The 18,701-nt window shown below is 47.5% G+C and overlaps 1 protein-coding gene across 4 annotated transcripts in view; it reads left to right on the forward strand.

Moving 5' to 3' along the window:
* Positions 1-18,057, forward strand: part of LOC105468472 (MTSS I-BAR domain containing 1) — a 183,434-nt gene extending 165,377 nt beyond the window's left edge. The window contains exons 7-15 of one of the 4 annotated variants that reach the window (XM_071067840.1): positions 462-619; positions 1,831-1,938; positions 3,236-3,333; positions 6,026-6,236; positions 10,365-10,484; positions 11,316-11,510; positions 12,789-12,962; positions 13,287-13,449; positions 15,149-18,057. In XM_071067840.1, coding sequence (XP_070923941.1) covers positions 462-619; positions 1,831-1,938; positions 3,236-3,333; positions 6,026-6,236; positions 10,365-10,484; positions 11,316-11,510; positions 12,789-12,962; positions 13,287-13,449; positions 15,149-15,849 — 1,928 coding nt within the window. In that variant the 3' untranslated portion in view covers positions 15,850-18,057. The remainder of the gene's footprint in view (positions 1-461; positions 620-1,830; positions 1,939-3,235; positions 3,334-6,025; positions 6,237-10,364; positions 10,485-11,315; positions 11,511-12,788; positions 12,963-13,286; positions 13,450-15,148) is intronic. The other 3 variants (XM_011718665.2, XM_011718663.2, XM_071067842.1) reach the window with 3 other exon arrangements.
* Positions 18,058-18,701: the final 644 nt, after the last annotated feature.

An 18,701-nucleotide genomic window follows, 5' to 3' on the forward strand; every position in this document is an offset into this window, starting at 1 on the left:
GCCACCTTTGTCTTTAGGAACAGAAACTTCTGTCCAGACAGAGGCTCTTTGAGATTGACCCAGCAAAGCCAGCTTGTGTGTTTTTGGAAACACCCACAGGCTCTCACCTTGTTATGTTCTGGAAGGAAAGAATGCTGTCTGGCTCTGTGTCCCAGGGTTTTGTTGGCAGAAGAATTGGTGGGGGTTGTGCAATGTGAGAAGGCAAGTCATGAAGAGTTGCCCCAGGAAATACTCCTTGTCACGAATAAATCAGGCTAAATGTGCCCTCTGGGCATTGGAAATTGGAAATGGCTGGTCCTAGAATAACAGCCACCTTACATCCTTTTGGGACATGAATAAATACTTTTTTTATGTCCTGGGAAATTGTGGTTTTGACTCCAGCAAGGACCCCAGGGAGAAGGGGCATTTGTTCCGGAAGCTGGTGTTTCAGCAAGCCGTGCTTGGGTCTCTGTTTTGTGCAGGGAGAGGTGATATCCAGCCTCAGTTGGACAGTGCTCTCCAAGATGTCAATGATAAATATCTCTTGTTGGAAGAAACAGAAAAGCAGGCCGTCCGGAAGGCTTTGATTGAAGAACGTGGCCGATTCTGCACCTTCATCTCTATGCTGCGGCCAGTGATTGTAAGTTCATGGAAAACTCCAGAAGGTTTAAACTGCTGATGTGGAGGTGGCTTCATTCTAATTTTGTCCATCCACGGTTGAGTCATGGAGAATCTACTGTCAGAATCTAACGTCAGGAATGATGGTGGAATCTCTTGTGCAGACCAGTGATTCAGTGCGAGTTGGTGGCCACGTAACTCACTCCTCGTCCACTGTTCTAGCACCACTTGTTCCATGTTACTTTCTCTCACCAAGTCAAGAAGGCCCAGCACAGTGGTTCTCACAGTGGGGTCCCCAGGTCAGCAGCATCAGTGGGAACCGGCTAGAAATGCAAGTTCTTGGGCCCAACCCAGACCCACCAAGTCCAAACCTCTGGGGGTGGGGACCCAGTCATCTGTGTTTTAAAAGAAGCACTCCAGGTGGTTTTGAGACTCACTGTTAAAGCTGAGTACCCAGGGGTGACCATGAGATGAATATCCAAGAGCCTCAATGAATCAATTTTGACCTAATTTTTAAGGAAATCATTTGCATGCCGTAATTGAGAACTTGCACTGTAGGCGTTCTGGAAGCCGACTGGAAGGTACCAGCTCATTTCCCTTAGCCCTAGCAAAATGTCTGAATTTGAATTGTTCCCCTGAGCATAGAACTTTTCCATGGATCATTCTAGCCTGGCCCCGTAGTCCCAGCTTGGCACTTTGATAAAGCACATGGGATGTTTCTTCCGTGGTCCCCAGCTTATGTCTGTCTTGTCTTTTATTAAGTTGGTGGAAAAGCACAAGAAAGAAGGGGAAAAGTTAGCGTCTGTTGAACACACAGGCATTGTCACAAAGATCTGGACCAAAATATCTCCAAGTCGTGTCATCCATTGAAGCTTAGCAACTTCAGAAAAGGGCCACCGTGTGAAGAGGGCTGTGCTGCAGGATCCCATGGGAACACACTGTCAGACCATCTGAGCTGGCCTGGCAGTCCCCCAGGCCCTGAGAGGGAGGCCCACGTGTTCCCCACTGTCCCCCATGCACAGGTCACTCCTCCATTATGGTAAATTTCTTTTTCCATCCCATTTCCCAAAAGAAAAGGCATGTAGTGCCTTCACCAGAGATTTTCCAGTCCCAATGGTGCCTTTTCTGAAAAACTGAAAGGGTTATACAGAGACCCTAATAAAAACAACTGGACTAGAGGGGTGAAGGGAATCACTCAGGATAATAACATTTCATGAATGGCTTTTCCTTCAGGAAGAAGAAATCTCAATGCTGGGGGAGATAACCCACCTTCAGACCATCTCGGAAGATCTAAAAAGCCTGACCATGGACCCTCACAAACTGCCCTCCTCAAGTGAACAGGTAGGCTTCAGGGGTTCACTTACAGGATCAAACCAAAGAGGTAAAAGCTCAAGGCCATGAGTGTTCCTGTGGCATTTGTCACGTCTTAAATTGTAGTCCTATTCACCATGTCCTTCATGATGTAATATATGGAATCACCATAGCGAGCTGTGACATAGAACCTATTGTGTGTCAGGCACTGTCCCAAGGTCTCTCCATAGCCTGACTTCCTCCATTCGGCTTCACGATTATGCTTGTTTTATAGAGGAGGATGCGAGGCACGGACAGATGGAGTGGCTTAGCCAGGTTCACCTAGCTAGTAGGTAGTGGAACTGGTATTGGAACCTAGTGGTCAGGTTCCAGATCCCGTGCACTTAATTGCTGTGTTCATCTGCCCTCTAGAAGTCAACTCTCATGAGAACACGTCGCTGGTGTGTTTTGGTTGACATTGTCAGCCATTCTCCATTTCTCCCATTCTAATTGAGCAATGCATGGGGAGCTCTCTCATCTTATGAAAAAGATGACATTTTTATGCTTTATTCATTTAATTCACATCACACGAACGCTATGGGAAGAGACGTATTTGAGGGAAGTGATGATTCACACGCTGGCTTTTGTACTTGGTAACAATCTTTTTGTCTCCTTGGAGAGCCGGCTCAGAGGGCAAATTGGGAGCTCGTGTTTTTTTATTTTATCAAATGATATTTATTAGACCAGAGCATGCATGCATTCACTTGACAAATAAACATTTACTGAGTGCTTCTTATGTGAGTGAAAGGTGGACCTTATACTCATGTGGCCCTTTGCCAAGCAAGGGAGATGGATGTAGAAATAATAATGAAAGAATTGGCTTGTTCTTGATTCTGTCAGGCTTTAAAATTTCTAGTGCTGGTCAAATAGGGCAGAAATGAGCACTGAATATCAAATGGTTAAAATGCACTACCAGCAAGTCTGGGAACCATGATTGGCTTTATGGCGTTATAAGAGGAAAATCCTATAAATTCTAGCCTTGGGTATAAATGGCTCTTATAATTGGTCACTGTATTTCTCCCTCTCTCAACTGGTATTTCATGATTTTCCTTTTCCCTTCTCTCCCTTCTCCCTATTAATTATAGTTTTACTTTCTCAGTAAACGGAGTATGACATTGATAGATTTGGTAGTGTGGCTCTTCAATTAAAAAAATTTTTTTTAACATGTTTTCCTTTCATTCCCACCTCCATGATGGCAGCCTTTTGATGCTTTGGTGGATGTTAAGCTTTGATGGCTAACGCTTCCCCTCTCAGCCCCTCGTTCACCCAGCTGGCTCTGTCCCCTTAGGTGATTTTGGACTTGAAAGGTTCTGATTACAGCTGGTCGTATCAGACGCCACCCTCTTCCCCCAGCACCACCATGTCCAGAAAGTCCAGCGTCTGCAGGTAAGTGAAGCCGGGGTCCGCTCTTGCTTTCGGGACGGGTCATTTTTCTTTATGCTAATATGAGCAATCGAGCCAGTCCTTATCTCTTAGAATGGCTCATTCTCGAACAGGAAATAGGGGGATGATGAGCTGAAAGAATGGTAATGATTTTGGTCTTGCTCTTTAGTCTCTGGATTAATTTTGGATCAGAAAGAAAACCCCATTAGCCCTTGACTCGTGGATGTAGCTTATTGTCTCTCACTTGTATGTTGTCGTGATTTTCCCATTCTATGAGATCACATTTGATTTTCCTGTTTAGCAGAGTGAAAACCTTCTAAGGCCTAAAAAATGGTGAACCTGGGTTGATTCTTACACAGGCTGTTCTCACTGTTGGCCAGAACAAACGAAGGAAGTCACAATGGCTTATGCCCTCATTTTGCTCCATATTTTTGTTTCAGGGTTTCATAAAGTAAATAGAGTTCTTGCTCTGTCAGTCACTGCTACTACTACCACCGCCGCCACTACCACGGCCACACCTCTATTAGTTAGTACCGTTCCCTACTGGAACAAAATCTGTTGGGATAGTTCCGTCATCTGCAAAACTGTTGTCCAGCAGTTTTCTGTTAGAAGTCACTTGTTCTTGGCTTGCCGAGTAGGAAAATTTATTCTCCTCTTCTTGAAAGATGGAAGCATGATGTACCACTTATCTCTCTTGGTATAGTAGTCCTGTTACTCTTTTCATTTAACTTTCCAAAGCCAAATGAGTTTCCACTTCCTGTGTATTAGCATTGAGAGTAAAGGGCAGGATGGATCTGTTCAGTCTGTCTATGGTGATGTTTTGGTGCATGCTGATGCGTATTTCCTTTCACTGCGGAGCTTGTACACTGTACACTTAGCAGGAAGTTCAGATCTAAGATGCTGCGTCCTGGACATTCTGCCCCCTGAAGATATTGGTTTGTTTCTTATCTTTCATCGACTCTGTGTGTGTGTGTGTGTGTGTGTGTGTGTGTGTGTGTGTGTGACCTTTTTGTTGTTGCCAAGAAAAATCTCTCTTGTTAGTGTAAAAGAAAGTTGCATGAGTATTTTTTTCTTCCTTATAATTTTTGTTTGAGTAGAAAACCATGTTGCACTGACATCTGCAGCTCTGAGGCTGCGGGGGTGGAGTTGCTGTGAGCTTTACTGTCGGTTCCCAACTGCCCCCTTCTGGCTGACTGGAGGGGAAATTTCGGCAAAAGTCATGATATTTATTCCTCACTGCAGCGATTTCCTCCAGCACGCTCCCCTGTGTCTGTCTGAACATTTGCACCAAGTAATTCTAGTGTATACAGTCACATTGCCCTTGAGTACCTTATTAGCTGCCAGATTTTGCAAACCAGAGTCTCTTGCAGGCTTAGGAGCAGAAACTATGAATTTTCCAATCCCAGCCCTAGTTGTTTACTTCATCCCTGCTGGTGCCTCTACAACTGCCCTTTTTATTTCAGCTCTGTTTGTTTGGACCTTGTTTGCTGCTTTTTATGATCTAAGTTACTATACAGAGTGTGAAGCATGGTTTTTAAAAATTATTTTATTTTATTTTATTTTATTTTTTTGGAGATGAGGTCTCACTCTGTTGTCCAGGCTGGAGTGCAGTGGCACAATCTCAGCTCACTGCAGCTTCCACCTCCTGGGTTCGAGCGATTCTCCTGCCTTGGCCTCCCAAGTAGCTGAGATTACAGGTGCCTGCCACCACGCCTGGCTAATTCTTGTATTTTTATAAGATGTGGGGTTTCACCATATTGGCCATGCTGGTCTCGAACTTCTGACTTCAGGTGATCCACCCGCCTTGGCCTTTTGAAGTGTTGGGATTACAGGCGTGAGCCACCGCACCCAGCCAGGAGCATGTTTCTTATGAGTGGAGACGGAATGCAGACGGAAATCCAGAGTGGGTGTGTCATTATTTGACATCCTGTTTACTGTGCCATTTCAAAAGCAAACAGCTGAGCATTGATTGCTCTTAGTCGCTGAAAGCTGCCCGCCTCTTGCCAAGTGTGTTATTGTGCCAGACCCACAGATATTTTAACAGAGAAACAGCTGGGGTCAGAGTAAGTCCATTAATTAAAGCATCACTTTGTTAAAAGGCAAAACACATACACCAACATCGTGAGTTGATTTGCTGATGTTCTTTACAGTGGGCTTGACCAGACTCACCTAGGATGAAATCACCTCAGCAAATCCATCGGCAGTCAGTGCTTGGCTGTGTTGGCCTTAGTCATGTGGACCCAGATGGTATCCAAGAATATTCCAGTCACGCTGAAGCCCCAGTGGGCTTTGCTACAGGCTTATGGTTCCTGCAGGCAGATTAGCCCTGTCCCTTTTCTTGCTACTGACATCAGCTCCTCTCATTTTGGTGGCAGGCGAAGCAGCAGAGTTGGGTGGCACTTGACTTGCCTCCTAAGAACGCCACATGGTTTCCATCGGAGACCTGAGCCCTGGCAGCTGTATTTCCCCCTGGGTCACCTGGAAAAACATTTTGTTGACCAGCTTCGTGATTTGGTGTTTTGAAAACATGTCTTGTAGTTTGCGCTGCATCTCCGGGGCAGAGAGCTGATTACATTATGTTGTGCTCCTCCCTCTTCTGCCTCTTGTCTGTTCCCCTCCTTCCTCCTTCCTCTTACCATTGCCCCCCTTTCTTTACCTTCTGTGCCCACCCCTCACACCCACTTGTCCCCCACAGCAGCCTGAACAGTGTCAACAGCAGTGACTCTCGGTCCAGCGGCTCCCACTCGCATTCCCCCAGCTCACATTACCGCTACCGCAGCTCCAACCTGACCCAGCAGGCTCCTGTGAGGCTGTCCAGCGTGTCCTCCCACGACTCAGGATTCATATCCCAGGACGCCTTCCAGTCCAAGTCACCATCCCCCATGCCGCCAGAGGCCCCCAACCAGGTAAGGGTGCCTTTGGCTCCAGGAGCAGCTGTCACACCTGGTGCCCTGACCACCGTCAATGGCTGGAACCAAAGAAGCACCTTGCCTTAGACAAGCCCCTGCCTACTGACTTGAGAAACCTCTGGTTTAATTTCTCATCTTTAGATGTCTTGCTCCCCAAAGGGAGAGATGCTGTAAGTGGGTTTGAAGCCTGTCTCCATGGTGGTAATGGTTGCATTACCACATCAGTTTGGGGAGCTCTCACACGTAAGTAGATGGATTGAAAGAGGTTTGACCACTCTCAGGCGTCCCTGTAAGTGCCCAGCCTGGCATAATTAAATGCTGTAATTAAAGGGCATTACACAATGGGGACACTTGCTCCCCCACGTCTCAGTTTCCCCCTGAATGACTGAGGTTCTATGGTTGAATAGTGCTTTTGATACCATTTCTTGGTGCTCTCAGGTTCCCTTTATCAGTCTGTGTTGAGAATGAGAATGAATTATCAGAGCTTCTGCACATAAATTCTGTTGGCACTTAGATTCTAGAAGGGGAGGTGTGGCAGAATCTCTTCATTTCTCCCTGAATGGCTGAGATGCTATGGTTGAATAACGCTTCCAATACCATTCCTTGGCACTCCCAGGTTCCCTTTATCAATCTATGTTGAGAATGAGAATAAATTGTCAGAGCTTCTGCACATAATTCTGTTGACACTTAAGATTCTGGAAGGGGAGGTGTGGCAGAACCTCTTCAACTACAGCTGGGTTTAATGGTGCTAGGCCCAGCCCAGCCCAGTGGTTCCAGCTGGAGCAGAAAGCAGGAGCTGGCCAGGGTATCCGAACACCTTTCATGTGCATCATCAATGTATGTGATCCCCTCTCTGTTCTCTCTCCCTTAGTGTCATTGGGTTGGTGTTGGCCTTGAACTTGGCAAGTAGCTCTACATACAGAATGCTGGGTGCCCCACAGCCCCACCTGCTGGGAAACCCATGCCAGAGCTCTACGTTCCTGTCCTCACAGCTCAGCGCTCCCATGAGCATTTTTCAACCATCCTGGGGGACTGTGGCCTCTGTCTGTCTTCCTTGGATACACACTCAATTTTAAACGCACTCAGAGCTAAGAGCCACGGCTGTAGTTTGAGAGTGCTTGAGAGTGCGTGTCCCAGCTGGGGTGCTTGGCTCGCTCTGTAAGGAGTCCCCTCTTCCCCGCTGTGTGCTTCACTAAATCCTATGTGCTGCTCGCAAGCAGAGAGGGCAGAGGGTCTGGAGGAGAGCTGGAATGTGCAGTTCCTCCAGGCTGTTCTAGTGTGCAGCGTAATTGTGTGTGTGTTTTTAACTGACTGACAAATTAACATAGTAGTGTGCACTGACACCCCTTTCTGAAAAGGAGAGCCACATGCTGCAGCCTTCCCCTCTAAGACCGTGAGTGTGGATGGGGCTAGAGCAGTGTTTCCTGTGGCATAGAGGGAAGCAGAAGAGGGCATGCTGGGTTTACTTAAATCTGAAAACCCGTGCCCAAGACATGCGTGGCTAGCAACTCTAGGGGAGCTTTTTGTTTTGTTGTGTTATGGTTTTGAGACAGAGTCTCGCTTTGTCACCCCAGGCTGGAGTGCAGTGGTGCAATGTTGGCTCACTGTAACCTCCGCCTCCCGGGTTCAAGCGATTCTCCTGCCTCAGCCTCCCAAGTAGCTGGTATTACAGGCACTTGCCACCACGCCCAGCTAACTTTTGTATTTTTAGTGGAGATAGGCTTTTGCCAGGCTGGTCAGGCTGACCTCAGGTGATCCGCCCACCTCGGCCTCCCAAAGTTCTGGGATTACAGGCGTGAGCCACCACGCCCGGCCACTAGAGTAGTTTTAATGAGCTCAGGGATGCTAAAAAACTTAATAGAGAATTCATATTTTTTAAGAAGGGCATTACGACTGCTTATTATTATAAGGTAAAGGGGAAATTGAAGGTCATTGTACAGATCACATTAGCCAGAGGGTACAATCTCCTGAAGGCAGTAACTTCCCCTTTGTTAGGGAGAAAGGGGGCGCACATGTAGGAGGCACAGGAGCCCTTCATTTCTCTACTGAGTAACACAGTCTGAGAAGAAAGCCGATTGATAGAATTGTTCAGAATTCTCTGGTTTACCTCCCTCCACTCTTCAAATTGTGCCTTCACCCATCTGTGCCCAGGAGTGGGGCCTTGTCTTCAATGAGGGTCTCTCCCTAGAGCCATTTACTCTGAGTCAATAGGTTCTTTATAAAAATTAGCAGAAGTCCAAAGAAATCTGAACCTGCAGTCCTGCGGTGGGTTACTGTTGTATTGTTTTGTTTTGGTTTGTTTTTTGAGACAGGGTCTCACTCTGTTGCCCAGGATGAAGTGCAGTGGCGGGATCATAGCTCACTGTAACCTTGAACTCCTGGATTCAGGCAAATCTCCTACCTCAGCCTACCAAGTAGCTGGGACTATATGCATGTGCCACCATGCTTGGCTAATTTTATTTTTGATTTGAGAATACATGTGCCTTGCATACTGGTGGGGATTTGGCTTCTATTTCCATTTCCCAAATAGTGAACATTGTACCGGAGAGGCAATTTTTCAACCCTCACTCCTTTCCTCTTTTACATTTTTTATTTTTTGTAGAGATGAGGTCTTGCTGTGTTGCCCACGCTCTTCTCCAACTCCTAGCCTCAAGGCGTCTTCCTGTCTTGGCCTCCCAAAGTGCTAAGATTACAGGCATGAGCCACCACATCTAGCTGTTTTTTATTGATAAAAAAATTTGAGGTTTAGAGGGCTTTAAGTTCACAGTTTCTCAACTGAGAAGGGGCACAAATGTAACTTAAATCCAAACTTTGCAACTTCAGATCCTGGGCTGCTAACCAGACACTGAGCTTGGAGTGCAGCTGGGACGTCCGTCCACTGTGGAGCCTCTCCTTGCTTTCGGTCCACTGAGCCCCACACGTTGTTGAGTGTCTGGTTGGCTCCTTGCCCTCACAGGACAGGAAGGCGAAATCTCTGTTCCTTTGTGGGGACCTTTCTTTTGTAGGTGAAAGGGACAGAAATATGATTCTGGCTTCCCTGATGGTGAATGCAGGAGCACTTTCGGATACATTACAATAGAGAGGAGTCAACTTATTTAAACAAACTGAGGTGAAGCCAGAGATTGCAGTTAACAGTGAAAAGATTTAAAGCAAGTGCCTGGATGGCCGCGAAGCAGTGCCCAGGAGACCCAATTTACGTGAAACAGACGATCATTGTCACTCATTCATGATTTTTTGAGCACCAGCCACATGCCAGGTCCAGGACCAGAAGAAACTTGGGTGTAGGTGAGGTCACAGGACCAGTCCCTGCCCCAGCTGAACATCAGGAAGCCAGCGTGGGAGCGCACGCCCTGGCTGACTAGGACTGCGGCAGGGACCTGGGGTTTCATTCAGATCACCGTGAAGAGATGGTTTCCCAAATGAGACCTCTCTGGAGATGGTTCATTCCACCCCACAGTGGCCATCCGAAACACTGTGGTGACCCGAGGGCTCCACTGCCCCAAACCCCAAAATCACACTCCAGGATGAGAAACCTAAAAGTATATCTTGATGAGTCTTCATAGCTGGAAACCACCCCTCATGGATCCACAGGCTGCATTTGATGAAGGGAGAGTCCAGGAAATCGAGCCATTCCAGGCAGACATGTAGCAAAAGCCCAAGCCAGGATCCACCCTCATGCAATAAATAACACCTGTGCACATAAGAGAGGCGACAGGCAGGGCCTCCCTGGGGACCTGGGCCTGTGGCACATGAAGAAACACCCAAGAGAGCACAAAGTTCCAATGCCATGACCAGATATTCCGGTGCCGGCCATGCTTCTGGGTCCCAGCGAAAGACACACAAATCCGTGTCCTTGGGGACCCACGGTCTGGTGATCTAGGGCTGGCCGGGTCGCACGCTTCTTTTCAAGGGCTTGAAAGCCTCTGCATGGATGCAACTTTGGGGGAAAAGTAACCCTAACACTCTGCTTCTCTCATCCTCCCCTCTTCTGTGTATATGTCTGTCTCTTTCTCTCTGTGCGTGCCCTTCCCCACTCCCATCCCCATTCCTCTCTTTTTATTATATTTTGGTGGCGTGTGGTTCAATTTCTGTTGGTCCTCTCGTGTGGCCCCTCCCCTGCTGCAGAACTCGTCCAGCTCAGCCTCCTCTGAAGCCTCGGAAACCTGCCAGTCAGTGAGCGAGTGCAGCTCCCCCACCTCTGTCAGCTCGGGCTCCACCATGGGTGCCTGGGTGTCCACAGAGAAGGTGACCGCCTGGGTGGCAGCCACAGCGGCCCCACTCTCCCTGGTCCCCCAGCCTGCTGCTCACACAGCCCTCACAGCCGCGGCAACCTGGAAGCTCAGAATCAACACCAAGAATGGGGCTCCTCTTGGGGACAGAGGGTGGGACAAGGCTGAGGGCATATTCTAGAATGAGTGCCTGGCTGCTGAACAAGGACCACATGGTCGTCCCAAGGGAGAGGAAGGGGTATGGGGAATTTGGAGGTGTGAAGGCTTTCTCCCAGACCAGGTGTTGCGTGCCTATCCATCCTCCTCCCTCCCTTCCCGAGCCACCCACCAGACCGCTGGATGAGCCATGTCACTGTGCCAGAGGCTGTGTGCTCTTCTGCTTTTTAGTTTGCACCCCCACCCCCTGCCCTTGATTGAGAATGTGCTCCTGAGCAATGTGAAGATTTTGGAAACCTAGAATGAACAGATTCATTTGAAGATGCTTTGGAATTTTAAAATTTGCATAATGAAATGAGCAAATCATTATCACCATGAAATGAGGCTTCGTTAGTTACTTAATCAAAAACCATTGAGAAGGCCCCAAATTGAGGGCACTGATCAATTCCCGAACTTCTAAAACGTAGGTCAAACATAGATGCTTATTTGGTGTCAAATTGATGTGCATTCTTTGCACCCCGGCTCTTTTCTCCTGCATCACGGATCATCCGTGAGCAGCGGAGCCCCTGTTTGTTTTACTTATAAATATTCAGGTTTCCCCTCCCTTGAATGTCAATGCCATTTTGTATCTCCGCACTCATCCTGTTATATTAATTTTTTTTCCTTTTCCCCCCTTTTTGTTTGTTTCCAGTTGTCTAATGGGTTTTCTCACTATAGTTTATCAAGTGAGTCCCACGTGGGGCCCACGGGTGCAGGCCTTTTCCCTCATTGCCTGCCTGCCTCCCGCCTGCTCCCTCGGGTCACCTCTGTCCACCTTCCAGACTACGCTCATTATTACACCATTGGGCCCGGCATGTTCCCGTCATCTCAGATCCCTAGCTGGAAGGTTTGTGTCTCTCCCCCTCCTCCTCTCCCCCTGTCATTGCCTCTGTGCTCACCCCTCTTCTGTTCCACCCCCCCTCACCCCGACTCTCCCCTTACCCCCTTTCTTTCACACTCTGCCTTCTTCCCCATAATGCCCCTCCCTCAGGAAACTCCCACTGAGGGAGAACCAGAAAGCAGCCGGCAGCTCTAAGACAGCAATTTCCACAGGTAGCTGGGGCTGAGGGTTTTCCTTCAGGGGACTTTGGTCAACCCCTGATAGATGGCAGCACAGTGTGCATCGCAGGCAGCGGCAGTCCCAAGTTGAAAGGCCCAGTTTTGCATCAAGTTGAAATCTGTGGGTTGATCCCTCCCAGGGGCCACCTGGGGGTGTCAGCATGATCAGAGCTTCTAGGGGGTCCGGAGCGGGGGACTTTCCTTCTGGCCATGTTTCCCATTTTCCCTGATGAGCTCCCTGCTGGGCTGTGGTAACAGAACCACAACCCAAAGCAGGTTTGGGATGATCATGTTGAGCTTAACAGTACATGCAGACTTTAGTGTTAGTCTTGAGTGTTCAAACATGTTTGCTTTAATATAAAGACAAACTTTGAAAATGATCCCCTAGCAAGTCCGATCAATGCTCCTCCAGGAGGATAATGTGCTCTCTTTTGAGAGGAGGACCCTAATTTGAAAAGTAGGCCCCTCGGCTGCCAGCATGTTAAGCCAGTTTTGACTTTAGCCCTCACAGGCTGTGTGGGCCTCTCAAGACTCCTCAGAATCTTTCTGCGGCCCCTGGGTGCCTTCCTTTCCTTCTGAGGGCTTGAGAGGGCAGGGAGCCTGCCATGCCCTTTGAGGCTGGTTTCCTGGGAATGGAGGGAGAGGGGCTGATGTTGCTTTAGTGCTCGCTGGTGGCCGTTCCCTAACTGGAAGTCATCCGGGTTAAGGAGCGACGGTCCCTTCAGACAGGAGAAGCAGGGTGCGCTGTCCACTGGCGGGTCCCCTTAGCTTACACTGGTCACCCGTTAGGTGGCTGCTGGGTCTCCTGCTGCCGCCTGGTGGGTGAGGGTTTTTAATCTTTGGGCAGAGACGAGGAAAAGGGAGGTACACAGGGGGCTCCCAAAGGGTTTTCCATTCCTTGCCCTTTAGAGCCTGGAGAGGGCAGGCAGAGGTCCTGTGGCTTGTCCCAGCCGGAGGCTCCCCTTTAGGGGCCCAGCTGCCTTCTCTGGGGAGCTGTCTATGGGGTCGCTGCAGCCCTCCAGTGGAGGCAGAGGCCCTGGCTCCTGACCGCACTTGTTCTGCGTAGGACTGGGCTAAGCCAGGGCCCTATGACCAGCCTCTGGTGAACACCCTGCAGCGCCGCAAAGAGAAGCGAGAACCAGACCCCAACGGGGGAGGACCCACTACTGCCAGTGGCCCACCTGCAGCCGCCGAGGAGGCTCAGAGACCACGGAGCATGACTGTGTCGGCTGCCACCAGGGTGACGCTCTTGTTCTCGATATTTGGTTGGGGCCACCTCAGCTTGGCTGGGGATCATATTCTGGCCAGCAACTGGGGGGCCGAGGCAGCCTTGCAGCTGGAGGGACCTGGGCTGCATTTCCTGACTTCCTGCCCTACTGCAGAGTCCCTGGGAAGAAGCTTTGTGTGGGAATGAGAGAGGCAGAGCTTTCTAGGGTCAGAGTGGGACCCAAGCAAATCAGTAGCCCCCTGGGCCCATAGGCGTGTGGCGCTCATGGGGGCAGAACAGGAGTGACATTGAGGCCCCCCCGAAGCAACCTATGTGTCTCTCTCCTCCAACCTGCAGCCTGGCGAGGAGATGGAGGCTTGTGAGGAGCTGGCCCTGGCCCTGTCTCGGGGCCTGCAGCTGGACACCCAGAGGAGCAGCCGGGACTCGCTTCAGTGCTCCAGCGGCTACAGCACCCAAACAACCACCCCCTGCTGCTCTGAGGACACCATCCCTTCCCAAGGTACGAGGCAGCCTGGGGTACGCAGTTAGGCTTTCTGAGCAGCACCAGGTGAGGAGATAGAAAACTGCTGGTCCATTTTAACCACAGCCTCACCACTGGCTAACTAACAGGCGTCAGGATCGTTCTCGTTACCTGGGAATGCTTTGGGGAGCTCATCTGTAGTTGTCAGGTAGCTGCCATGTAAGAAAGGGTTCTGGATTTTCACAGCTTTTTGCGTTTTGCAGCATCATACACAAGTCTCCAATTTGAATGGAGACGTGCTGTAGTAAGAATAGCTTCAGGCCAGGCGCAGTGGCTTACACTGTAATCCCAACATTTTGGGACTCTGAGGCAAGCAGATTGCTTGAGCTGCAGAAGTTCGAGACCAGCCTGGGAAACATGGCGAAACCCTTGTCTCTACAGAAAATGCAAAAATTAGCCAGGTGTGGTGGCACACACCTGTGATCCCAGCTACTCTGGAGGCTGAGGTGCAAGGATTGCTTGATCCACGACTGCACCACTGCACTCCAGCCCGGGCAACAAAACGAGACCCTGTCTCAAAGGAATAGCTTCATTTTTGTTTTAGCACTTTGCACTACACACTTTATGGTTATTTTCCCATTTAATCTTTACAGCCACTTATGGGGTAGGTATTTTTATCCCTGTTTTACAGAAGTGGAAATTAAGGTTCAATAACTTGCTCATATTCACACAACCAGTAAGTAGCAGAACTGGAGTTTGAACCTGTGTGTTAGAGTGTAATGCCCAAGTTCTTAACCTATTCCAGCCAAATCCTCTATCAGATCTGCCTCCCTCATCCTCATGTCCACTGCACACACAAGTCAGGCAAGATGAAAATCTAACAGCTGGAATATCTATGATAATTGACCAAAAGCTATGCCATTCATCATTCAAAACCTCTAAGACAGTGAGTCTTATTGGAGGGTGATTTTCTTTCCCAGGGGACATTTGGCAATGACTGCAGACATTTCTGGTTGTCACAACTGAAGGGGTACTACTGGCACCTAGTGGGCACAGGGCAGGGATACTGCTTAAACATCCTGGAATACACAGCACAGCCCCTCCCCACCATGTCCTCCGTAACAAAGATCTAGCCCAAATGGTCAATAGTACGGCGGTTCAGAATCAGTGCTGTGAGCTGTTTAATCTGTAAGCTCCCGCATCATCCTGAGATTGGTCTTATAAGGAAGGGAGCACGTCACACTGATGGAAACTGTCTTCGTCCCTTGTTGTCAGGGACTCACTGTCAGTAGCTTTGTTCTTTGTCTAGCCCTTGCCTCTCCAGTTAATCATCAGGGAGATGTTATCGCGTAGGCTAGTCCGTTTGAGGTTTGATCTTCATGTTGAATTCTGGACTGGAGAATTTGTCTGCTTTCATCCCCCTTATCCCTCCCAGAGATGCTTGGAGGGAGCTTCGCTGCAGCCTAGCAGCTTTACCTTCTTCCCCATTGACGATATTTGAGTGCCTACCATGTCCAGCACCGTTCTAGGTACTGGGGACACATCAGTGAACAAAGCAAAGATCCCTGCCAGGGAGTTCATAGTTGGTGAGGCTTTCTGAAGATGGTAGAAAAGCCTGGGGGAAGCTTGGGATGAGACTGTGCGTACCCTGGCTTGCGTGCCTTTTGTCCTCCCAGCACAGAAGAATCAAAAAGCAAAGCTGCTGTCTTGAATATGTCTAATCAAATCCTATAATCAGTTTCAGATTATGATTATTTCTCTGTAAGTGGTGACCAGGAGGCAGATCAACAGGAGTTCGACAAGTCCTCCACCATTCCAAGAAACAGCGACATCAGCCAGTCCTACCGACGGATGTTCCAAGCCAAGCGTCCAGCCTCAACTGCTGGCCTCCCCACCACCCTGGGACCTGCTATGGTCACTCCAGGGGTTGCAACTATCCGACGGACCCCTTCCACCAAGCCTTCTGTCCGCCGGGGAACCATTGGAGCTGGTCCCATCCCCATCAAGACGCCCGTGATCCCTGTCAAGACCCCAACGGTCCCAGACCTCCCAGGGATGTTGCCAGCCCCTCCAGATGGGCCAGAAGAGCGGGGGGAGCACAGCCCTGAGTCGCCATCTGTGGGTGAGGGCCCCCAAGGTGTCACCAGCATGCCCTCCTCAATGTGGAGCGGCCAAGCTTCCGTTAACCCTCCACTTCCAGGCCCGAAGCCCAGTATCCCTGAGGAGCACAGACAGGCAATTCCAGAAAGTGAAGCCGAAGACCAGGAACGGGATCCCCCAAGTGCCACTGTCTCCCCAGGCCAGATTCCAGAGAGTGACCCTGCAGACCTGAGCCCAAGGGATACTCCACAAGGAGAAGATATGCTGAACGCCATCCGAAGGGGCGTGAAACTGAAGAAGACCACAACAAATGATCGCTCGGCCCCTCGCTTCTCTTAGGCTCACAAGAAACATGCCAGTGGGCAATGAACTGTTTCATTAATAAAACCTAATTTGTCTTGATCCATTCCAATCTATAATAAAACAAAAGATTTTGTAGGCAACTCGGAATATAGCTCTTTTGAAAGTACTCGACACCTTTAGATAAGAATTAAAACCAACCTATGTAACTGACATAATCTTGATCTTTTAATTTGTAAATATTGACAATTTTCTTTCTGCACATTTTAATCTTAGTTTCCCTTTTGATTTTTCTGAAGGTGCCAAATTCCATTTAACTTTTTTACAAGTCTTTGTAAAATTTTAAATGCATAAGGGTGGGGGTTGGGGCAGGGCAACCACGAAGTAGTTAATTTTAGAAAAGGATTTACTATACTTCACTCTTCTTTTTCTTCCCCCACAAGCTTTTGTAGAGGCATTGTAGTAGTCTAGCTTAGAAGCAAATGCAAGTTATTTTAATGTACAAACTAAATGGCTAAGAGGTAAAATCCTCATTTAAATATACTATGTTCTAGATGAAAAGAGCAGGAGTAACAATTGATGAGCAATATTCAGAGTGAAGTAAATCTGGAAATGGTAGACTGTGTTGGGATTGGGGGGAGGGCCATGGGAGGGGCACACCGTCAACATAGCCGATCCTGTTACATTTAAGAGTAGCCTCGTAGGTTGAATTTCTTCTAGTAGCTTCATGGTAAATGCATCCGAATAAGCCATACTGGATTGCAGTGTTTGTTTCTGTAGGGTGTTTAAGGACTTCCTTTCTCCCACGATTCCTCTGGACTGCACACAGCACCCACCTCCAGCCCCATGCATGCTGCTGCCGCTGGGCAGTCGTAGAAGCCCCCACTTCAGTTTCTCGTTGATTGTACTCACCTTCATGGAATCCAAATACATCCAAAAGGGTAAGGCAGTTTTTAAAAATGTGAAAACATTTAAAAATGATAGCAGGGAATTCTTATAGTAAATGCCTTTTACTTAACTGTGCCCAGCAGGCTGGGTGCGTTAAAAAGCCCAAATATTTTGAAAAAACTCGAACGGATTTGACAAGGGTAGCCAGCTTGGAGTCTAGCAAGCAACTTGCCAATGTGTTTACCAATCTGGGGGCTTGTTTTTCTTTTCTTCTTTCAAATAAATGGCAGTTAACTGGCTTCACAGTAAACATTGAAGAGAGGAGGATTTGGTTATTGTCACTGGGAATCTGACCACTATACTGTCCTTTTTTGTATTCTGGGTAATGTTTTTTGGAAAGGATTTGTCTTTTTTTTTTAAATGAAAGTTAAATTTGTTATAATGCCCACACCCTAAAACCAACAGAGATTTGCAGATTTAAAGGGATCACATTTGAAGACAATAGTGTTTAAGAAAGCAAGCAAGTCCCTTAGCAGTCAGGTCAGTTAACAGGGCACATTTCTGACCTAACCCTCTCAAGGAAGAGGAGGAGCTTGGTGGGTCTCATACACCCTGCAGATTCCTGTTGGCTCTAACCCTCAATTACCTAATCTTATGCTTTAACACATAACTGCATTGGATGTGAGAGTAACGTGCCGTATGGTCATTGTTCTATATATTAACATTGAACACTGCTGCAATTGCTCAAGGACATTTTATGTTACGGCTTTAAAGCAAAGGCATGATTATTAGAAACTATTTAAGCTTTTTTCTTTGAAAAACAAGCTCCTTTTACAGAATATAAGCAACAGTAGTGCCTGTGGTTTAGCCCACCAATCTTGATGACTAAAAGTAGCTGATGCATTGTGCATATGATGCTTGAGATGGTTTTTGCAAAAGCAGAAATCGCTGCAAGGTAATCACAATAGATAAAAGTGGTATTTTAAACCTTTGAAATAAATGGATGTAACTGTACCTTGGTACAGCTTTTCACTTGTTTAGTTTTTAAACGTTAGTATAATCTGAATAAATAAAATGTTGCCAAATTCAATGTAGAAAGAATGTGACGACACACCTTGGGTAGTTCTGCTTGTGTTTTTGCATATTGTAAAAGCAGTGTCACAGCTAAAAATAAAGAAATCGTTTCTAACGGTAAATTATTGTGGTTTAGTTGCTAGTTTGTACTGAGAGTTGACCTCTCCCTGTGCAGTTTTTTGTTCTAAACTTGTATAAATAACAATTGTGTACTGTGTCTCCCTTCTACATTGTAACAATTGCTTCAGCCTACGTTATAAATAAAGAACCACTAGATTAAAAAAGTCATGTATTTCAAGTCTTGTTACAATTCAGTTTGAGGTCTTAGTCAAATGTTAGAAGATGGACTGGGACTCAAATAGAGCTTACATAGAAAGTGACAAAATATTTTTGTGATGGCTATAAGATCATTAGTTGCCTGAAACTATTTGAAAACAGTTCTATCTAATGAGGTATCAAGAACTAAAAGCAGCTGTTTTGGGTTGAAAGTTTTAAAAACTGCTTTATCTTTAAAAAACAAGAACAACAAACAAAGCTTCTGAAACATTTAAGGAGTTCTGTTATTCCCTTACCTTTGAGTCCGCAGACAATCCAAGCTACGGTAGCAGAAGCAAAGCTGGAAAACTGCTTCTAAAATAAGCACCACAAAGTTTTATCCCAGATTGGACCATTTAACCCCAACCATCAAACCTCCACCCTTGAGGGAACTCCACAAATTCCAGGCTTATTTGCTGACTATGTACTTCTTAGGGAGAGTTGTTGTTCTAATAAAAACTAAAATTCCATTAGTGAAATCTTTAGAAAACCAAAAAGGTTATTTTTAAATCCTGAGTATTTCTGTTCTTGGCTTTGCTTATTCCTTCCGGTTACCACAGCTAATTAGGCTTTTGACTTGAGAGTTTATTCGCCTCACTCTGGTTCTGCCTCAG

Source organism: Macaca nemestrina, chromosome 8 (assembly GCF_043159975.1).
Source record: "Macaca nemestrina isolate mMacNem1 chromosome 8, mMacNem.hap1, whole genome shotgun sequence".
Lineage (NCBI taxonomy): Eukaryota > Metazoa > Chordata > Mammalia > Primates > Cercopithecidae > Macaca > Macaca nemestrina.